General features: G+C 45.8%; 4 protein-coding genes across 4 annotated transcripts; 3 read left to right on the forward strand and 1 right to left on the reverse strand.

Moving 5' to 3' along the window:
- Positions 1–2,516: 2,516 nt before the first annotated feature.
- CCR75_002487 (uncharacterized protein) lies at positions 2,517–2,810 on the reverse strand (the record flags this gene model as incomplete). Its single annotated transcript, XM_067960584.1, has 1 exon — positions 2,517–2,810. One exon carries the CDS (start codon positions 2,808–2,810, stop codon positions 2,517–2,519), a length of 294 nt encoding a protein of 97 aa, XP_067821207.1.
- An 863-nt stretch (positions 2,811–3,673) lies between these two features.
- On the forward strand, positions 3,674–4,183 carry CCR75_002486 (uncharacterized protein; the record flags this gene model as incomplete). Its single annotated transcript, XM_067960583.1, has 1 exon — positions 3,674–4,183. One exon carries the CDS (start codon positions 3,674–3,676, stop codon positions 4,181–4,183), a length of 510 nt encoding a protein of 169 aa, XP_067821208.1.
- Positions 4,184–6,446: 2,263 nt separating this feature from the next.
- Positions 6,447–6,722, forward strand: CCR75_002485 (uncharacterized protein; the record flags this gene model as incomplete). Its single annotated transcript, XM_067960582.1, has 1 exon — positions 6,447–6,722. The coding sequence occupies one exon, from the start codon at positions 6,447–6,449 to the stop codon at positions 6,720–6,722; it is 276 nt and encodes a 91-aa protein (XP_067821205.1).
- A 10-nt stretch (positions 6,723–6,732) lies between these two features.
- CCR75_002484 (uncharacterized protein) lies at positions 6,733–6,972 on the forward strand (the record flags this gene model as incomplete). Its single annotated transcript, XM_067960581.1, has 1 exon — positions 6,733–6,972. The coding sequence occupies one exon, from the start codon at positions 6,733–6,735 to the stop codon at positions 6,970–6,972; it is 240 nt and encodes a 79-aa protein (XP_067821206.1).
- Positions 6,973–8,361: the final 1,389 nt, after the last annotated feature.

The raw sequence follows: 8,361 nt of genomic DNA on the forward strand, positions 1-8,361 counted from the left end.
ACGACTCTCTAGCGACTGGCGACAAATAAAGTTATTCGGCGCTTTACAGTCCACAAGGGCTCTAAATGACAAATCATTTGTCACTTTTAATTTCAAGGTGATGTGGGAAATCTCATCACCAGGTGCAGAGACACATAATGATTGTGTGTCTGGAGCAATTTTCGTCAAGAGATTTGCAAATTTTCTTGAGGTTGCTGGATCAGTAGGGCATTGCGCCCCTACTGACCCCGACCGTTTTTTGGCGGTCCGCCTCGCTGTTGCGATTTCGCAACAACGTCGGACCCGCGACGTTGCCCTTTTTGGATAATTACGTTCAGTACTTTTCGGTGCTGGGCGTGGCGTACTAAACTCATGAGCGTAGTGTCCTAATTTTTGGCAGCGATGGCATTACTGCAATCGCTTATTGCTCGAAAAGCAAGGTCTCTCGCTTTCGACGTAAGAGAGGTCCATGGGTCTGTACCTCCGAACTATTGTCGTCTTGGAGGACGATACAACGACGAACTAGCTTGAGCCTGTCTCAAGCTAAAGTCCTCCTGTTCCGCAACGGATATTGCTTCTTCAAGCGTATCCAGTTCCAAGCGGAACAGGTGGGTCTTAACGGGACCATCCGTAAGACCTTGCATGAACACCGTAATTATCGTGTGTTCATGGACTGGGATATTTGTAATACAACTCGCTAAGAGTCGTATGCGCTGGGCATATGCGTGAACGTCACGCTTGCCTCGCTTGAGTTGCAGAAGTTCTGAACGAGCTCTGAACTCAGCCCTAGGCGGTTCAAACGTATGTTTGAGCCGGGCTTTAAAATCGTATAGTGAACCAAAGACATATGGGTCGCGCAACTTAAGGCCTAGTGCCCAAGTTTCGGCACGATCTGCCAAATTTGACTGAGCAAATGCGACTTGCATTTGCTCGTCGACAATGTGACGAGCCCTTATGGCATCGTTCAACTCGACAAACCATCTCAAGAGGGAGTCTTCTTCGACTCCCCTATACTTATAGATGCCAATCTTTTAAAGTTTCGGGACGACACGTTTGCGTCATCCCAGGTACAAGGGTCTGTACCTGTTGCAACCTCAACAGTTCCGCCTGTTGAGAGCCTTGCTGATTCAGCAAGGCTACTATTTCCTTCATCTCGTCAAGTTCATGTTGTATGAACTTGGCGATGGCTGAATGGAGGGCATCTCTGTCCAAACCGGACAGCATGGCCAAGATGGCATCATTCGCTACGGTTGAACGAATGAGTTCGACCGCACTCCTTTCTATGTCACTTAGAATGGAGTAGCTATCACGCGAAACGTGATGCATATTTCCAGTATCATCTAACATGTCCATGTTAGATGATTGGGACTTCGGTCCTTGGACGGACTACAAAGGGCTACCCGGTGTAATGGTGCACTGCCGACTTGTACTGCTTCAGTACAAGTCCCATTCGCACTGCCTCAGTGCGAGTGGTGCCTCACGTACACTAGTACGTGCAGAGGAAGTCTTCTCTTTAAAACCCTTGCTTTAAAGAGGGTTAATTTATAACTGCATTAATATAATTAAGTTCTTCTTGTCTATCTACTTAATACTAAGTTAATTAAAAACTTATACAAATTATGTACGTAAAGTCTTATCTGTCTTTCTCTTTGCGCGCGTCCAGCCCTGACTGGACCGTGGAGAAAGTAGATATAATGGTCTATATCTACCAATGGATAAGCCTTTAGAATATTACCATGTAAAGTAATATTCTCCAGATATTATCTACCTTTTAGATGATATATTAATTAACAACCTTTAAGTGTTATTTTCATGTAACGACACACCTTGTCACACTGTTTTTGCTGTCATCGTTGGCAATTCGTTCATTTCTTGTACAGTCGTCCCTTTGATAACTGATATCATGTTTCTACACGTTATTATAGGTTATTAGTTATTGGACCTAACGTATTTTGTACATTAGCGAGCATAGAACGACGTCAAATCCTATAAGTTAGCAAACGTTATAAGATTTAGGATGATACACTATCAGATGGAGAACTTTGGTCCTCACAAATATTTCGTTAAATTTGTTGAAAGAGAGACTCTTTACGATTCGAGGCATTTTGCTGCATGTAGAGTTGTAATTATTGCATGTAGAGTTGTACTTATACATACACAAATGTCTTCTTTCCGATGACACCTTAAACTTCTTTTTATAAAGCCAATTTGAAACCTTTAATTCTGCCAAATAGTGAACCGACGTCAAAAACAATTCTAAAGCAACCGCCTCGAGCGCATAAAACGGATTTAAGCGGCAATTTGAAGAGACGGAGGAAGCCATGCAGATAAAAAAATTCTATTTCTATGGTTCGGGTCAAGCTACAGTACGTGCTGCACCCGTCAGGCTACCAGCGACAGAGCGCTTGGGTGGTGGGCACCAGCTTCTATACCAAAAGCACGTCAGTTAAAAGTAACGGGGATGGGGACTTTCACCTGTTCTGGATGTTATACCCTTACAGCCAGATGGACGATGCCGATTATAAAGTGCGCGAGGGTCATAAATCGATGGAGCGATGCGGATCGCCGAGCAACGCTTCTAGGCTTCTGTGTGAGCGCAGCGTTGTGCGATATTTTTTGGCCTCGTCGAAAAAAGAAGCATGTTCAAGATCACTGTTGTAATATATGGTCAGGACGATATGGTGTTTCTGACATTCCTTTTCTCGAAACAATGACGCTATTTCCCATGCAATTGTCTCATACTCATCTCGTTGCTCCGCCACATGATGCGCTGAAGGTTTTCCCATCGAATGATGAAACTGGAAGAAGTGATCATTCGGTGGAAAAATCATGGACCTTGAGACTTTTAAATGCAACAATACAATCGTCTGCGGCTAGAAGGAATATCCAGTACGAAATGGAAGTACGGACTTGCCTAAGATTGGCGAAATTTACACGTTGCCCACTCTATGCAAGATTCGTTCATGTTCGCGCATAGACAGTCGAATGTCTGGCGCCAGGCTTCCGTATCAGCATGACGTGCTTTGGCTCCATTGCAAACGGCATCTATGCCTCCATAGTGGCGCTCTCATCGGTCTGCCGCGATGGCTGGTCCGCCGTCAAGGCAAACAGGCTACGGACCTCTTGATCTAGTCGGTGTCTGAACAAAAGCGCTTCAATTTTCTTAAGAGAAGGAGACAAAACTACCACTTTGATTTAATAAAAGTAACAGGTTTATTCGTGGTTATTCGGCATCAAAAAAGCGGTTACATCAATTCCATGGACGCGAGACTGATATATGACTTGAAATGCTATGCAAAGCTCTTTCTTTAAGTAATTGCTGCTACAAGCACGTATCCCGACCTCCTTGCGTCGCCTACCGTACGTCGGTTACCCCAACGCCAGTCTCGCGATTTGGGCTCTCCGACGCCAGCTGGTGTCCTCCTCTCCAGCCGAGTGGCTCCCCTTTTCAGGCCAACAGACGGCTTCGCTAAACCAGCTGCTCCTTTCTCATCTACTTTCTGTCCATTACAATCGTCACATCTTAACGACGAGTTACCCTTTTTTCGATTGTCGAGCACGGTCCCTTTCAGGTTTTTAAGTCTCTCGACTCTGGGCCAATAAGAGACGACGGTCCATTACGCAAGGACTCGAACCGGCCATTGTCCATTCCGCACTTGCTTCACCCAAGCCCGTAGCCTCTCTTAAAAGAACCATGCCATACGAAAGCTTTTTGCCGCAAGAACACGTGCGCATTACAAAAGTCGTGCAGGACGCTAGCACGAACGCATGGATGTACGTTCTCCACGTCCAGCGGGGAAACACGAGCACGCACTCGTCACCGCGTGGACCTGTTGTAGTGGGTTTCAGTCATGAGTACATTATTAGCCGACGCTTTAGCGAATTCAAGCAGCTCCATGCAGCGCTGGTGCCGGTCATGGGCTCCGCTCTTACGTCGTTGCCGGCCGATGGATTACTGACGCTCATTATGGCCGATAATCAGGAGCTGTTGAATGAACGGCGACACGTTCTGACACAGATTGTAAAGGACATTTTAAATCACCCCGTTGCGCGGGATTTGCCCGACGTATTAGAGTTTTTGGGGCATGAGTCTATTAGTGCTAAGGTGATGGCCCCTCTCTCGGGCCAGTGCACGAGTTCTATTCACAAGACGTTCAGTCCTGCGTGGACAGCGCCGTACAGAGCGTCGGTTCTGTCTTCTTAGGAGTTCACATCATTAAGTCCTCGTTATCGGAGAAAGTTTTGAGCTCAGACAACACGCTGTAGAGTATTTAAAAGGGTGTAAATGTAAGAATAGCTTGACGAAATTAATCCATTTGCTGTGGTAATTAAAAAATATTATTGTAATGTTTTGGTGGTAATATTTAAGTGCTCTAGGAGAGGCTCGAACTCTCGACCTGCGGCTCATAAGACCACCGCTCTAACCAACTGAGCTACAAGAGCTGTTAAAGTACGATCAAATTAAATTATTTTATAAATATTATCACAAATATAAAACGCAATTCATTCCAATAACAAACACGCAAATTCAATCAAAGCCTGTTGTAAAGGAAGAGTCAAATGTCTGCCGGTGCAACCTCGGTTTTGACTTATTTCATTCACATTCTGGTGCGCCCCAGTAGTAAGATGAAGGGGCCAAATTTATGGCGTTTGGTCGAGCCACTTATTTGCTGACCCTTCAGCCGAAGACAGCCCAATTTTTTTTATAATAGCAACAAGTTTCTTTATATTTAACGTTCACTCAGAATCGACTCTTGTACGCTTTTGAAAGGTCCAGTTGTAGACTCAACGATCTCATAAAGTTACTGCTTTTGCTTTCTGACAGCGTTCGTTTAGTGCTATCCTCAAAACATCAGTAAAACTACAAAATGCTGACGTACAGTCATACTGTGGTAGGTTGAGCTCTGCGAAGCAAGATGGAAAGTGAGATTTAAATAAGAGTGTTAGCTACTGCTGCGTCCTAGCTTTACAGTAGCTGAGCGATCTTTTGGCGAGCGGTTATATACCTGCTTGTAGAGCTACCTTTGGCTACTGGATAGAGCTGCTTATTTGCTCTTTACTCCTTGCTCTGCATACGACCCAGCTTGTCGCGTAGACTGACAAGCCATTCTTCGGCTGCAACGACGTCAAACGTTACAACTGGAGCTGTCTATCGCGTCCTCGACGTAGGTAATAAATCAAGCGGTGGCTCAAAGCCAGTCAAAAACTCCATTGGATTTTTTTGTCAACGCTTTCGACTGCTGAATGGTTGAAGCACGGTTAAACGACCGAGGCAGGATTGCATCGATTTTTTCTCGAGCAGCAGCACTCGAGCGACTTGTAGAACATCGTATCTTGCACGCTCGGCGCCACCATTTAGTCAAGGCACGTAGACAGACGATAGGCAATGTACTGATCCTAGTGCGTTTGTCACATTTGCGAGGAGTTGGTTGCCAAAAAAATGCGTCCCGTTGTCCGATAGCAGACACTCTGGAAGACCGAATCGTGTCACGCGAGGATCTCATTCGCAGCAACACGAGCACCAGCGGTATCAGTTGTGACGAGCTCATAAAAGTGCGTGAACGCGTCGTTGAGGACCAAAACCGATGTCGCGCCGAAACTATTTATTCTCAAATATATCTATCGAGTCGAGCATCAACGTCTCGTTGCGTTTCGTTGCAACACTGTCCATTGTCCATGCAAGCTGATTGATCTTCTATCCTTGAACGCGCTGGCAAAGGAGGCATGCTTTGACAACGGCCTTTAACTTCGCTTGCACGTTATAAAATGCTCAACTCCTGCCGCATCGTGTTCACCATGACTTGCCAGCCAGAGTGACCGCGTGATCCACCATAAACAGCCATTTTGTCATCGCAGTCAAGTGTTTTGTCAACTGCAATTGAGCGGATTTGTATTTCCATCGATTCCAGAGCTTGTGCAAAAGTAAACGCACCTCGAACAATTTGCCATCTCCTGGTAAATGCTCAATTTCGTATTAGTACGGCGCAACGTGAACGGCCCGTCGCGGCAACTTTCCTCGAATGTGCTTTTTGATCGAATGTACTGGCGCAAAGATCTGGATCAAATTGAAGGGAGTCGCAAACCGCGCTGGCGAAAGGAAGTAGTCGGGCTGGAGACACGCTTGGGCAATGGGGTATCCCTCTTTCTCCGTCAATTGACTACTGACATGGAGAGCCTTTTAAGACATCGCCAATGCAAGCAAATAGTTCGTGCCCTTCCTCGGTAACAAAACGAGAACTGCTCTTGGCACTTTGAGTACAACGCGAGTTGCCAACATCCTTTGTGGTTATCAAACCGAACGTAGTACTTGCAGCCGGTGCGACTCTCGTCGCTACGGTGCGCAAATCAGGCATGACGCCTGCAATAGGGAATCACCATACTATTGACTCGAGTATATTCGACCGTGATTCGAAATCTATCAGCTCTGGACCTTTGCGAAGTTGCAACGCAGGAGAGAATCCTTTGCTATGGCTGTTTCTTCGGATCAATCCAAGCCTCGTGAGCTCTGCAACATACAGTCGCAAGTAGTCGCTTTGATCCTTTGGGTATGGACGCAATTTGCTAGTCAACGGAACTACTCCATCGACGACAGATTCAAGCAAAGGCTCGACTTGAGCCGGCACATTGCGGCCAAACTTTGTGCGCCAGACGTCCTTAAACTCGTTCGCGAGCGCAACCAGCTCGTCGGCGAGACCGGTATCACCACGCTCTTCGGCCTTCGCAGCGTCCTTAAGGTTTTGTAAACCGGCTTCAATGATGCGATTGTCTGTGTCGCCAGCTTCAACTGAGATTCAAATCATCAGCCTCAGCTTCTACTCATGGCGACTTGGCGAGCTTCTCAATCATCGAGCGAACGTCACTTCCCCAACTCGCAAGTACATCGTGGCCGAAAATAAACTCGTGCTTGGCTTTGTCGATATCGAAACACTTCACACCACGTATATTGAATCGTACGAACTTGAACATTCACAATTGCCTGCTCGCGTGCAATAAGTGTTGATCTGCCGACAACTTGCACGGATACAGGGTGAAGAAACTGCGACAGGCTGTATAACGCTACTGGAAGGATCCCGAGCAAACCCGAGGAAGGATCAAATTGTCAGACTCCGAGTCAGCATGTAGTGGTACCTCGATGCTGTCAGCGAGCACGACGGTCAGCTGATCGTCTGCTGTGTTCCGCTTTGACGCACGGACAGTCCGCCGGCTACTGTAACGGGGTGTATCGTTACATGAAATTAACGCTTAAAGGTTGTTAATTAATATATTATCTAAGAGGTAGATAATATTTGGAGAACATTACTTTATATAGTAATGTTCAGAAATCTTATCCATACAAAGGTATAGCCATTATATCTATTTATCGCGCAGACTAATCAGCTGTAAACGTAAACAAAGAGAGAGACAGATAAGATTTCAATTGCATGTTTAGTATTAGTTTATAATTAAGTTAGCATTTACAAGATAGAAAGAAGAGATACTTAATTTTATTAATACAGTTTTCATTAAACCCTCTTTAAGTTAGTTGTCTTAAAGAGAAGTCTTCCTCTGCACGTACTAGTGTACGTGAAGTGACGAAAGGCACCACTCACAACTGAAGCAGTACAAGTCGTAGTACCCCGTTACACCTGGTAGTACTTGTTGGTCCGTCCAAGGACCACATTTCCCACATCTAACATGGACATGTTAGATGATAGTGGGAATACGCATCACGTTTCCGGTGAAAGCTACTCCGTTCTAAGTGACATAGAAAGAAGCGCGGTCGAAGGAATGAGTTCGACCGTAGGAGACGATGCAATCTTGGCAATGCTGTCCAATTTGGACAAAGATGCCCTCCATTCGGCCATCGCCAAGTTCATACAACATGAATAGCGGTAAGGAAACGACGCTCCTCCGGCGCCAGGAGATAATAATGGTGCTGCTCACGCGTGCGCTTGAAGACTTATTTGAACAGCGCTACCTCATCGGTTTTTGCAGACGCTCCTAAAGTCAGAGGAAGACATTTAGACTCAGAGAGTCACATAGTTTTATTGAATTTGTAGGCGGGCACGTCGTAATGCGGCCACGCTCTACTTAAAAGCACACCCTAGCACAGCGAGGAAGCGGTTTAACCGGCTTCTCTTGCGTGCAGCGAGGTTCGCGGTGGGCGCGTTAGCGACCTCACCCAACGCACTAAGTACTGTGGTTAAGTGTCGTCACGGGAGCCGTAATCCGGCTCTTCGTGCGCACTAACCAAGTAGGAAGTAGTTTTCAAGCTGATTTATATTTAATCGTATTAAATATAAATACCTATTTTTACCAATTAAAATGTCATCTCTATAGATAATACTTAATATGTATTGCGAGCGTATCTTTCTAGATACCTCGCGTAACGGATGACGCTAG

Source organism: Bremia lactucae, linkage group LG5 (genome assembly GCF_004359215.1).
Source record: "Bremia lactucae strain SF5 linkage group LG5, whole genome shotgun sequence".
In the NCBI taxonomy this organism is placed as follows: Eukaryota; Oomycota; class Peronosporomycetes; order Peronosporales; family Peronosporaceae; genus Bremia; species Bremia lactucae.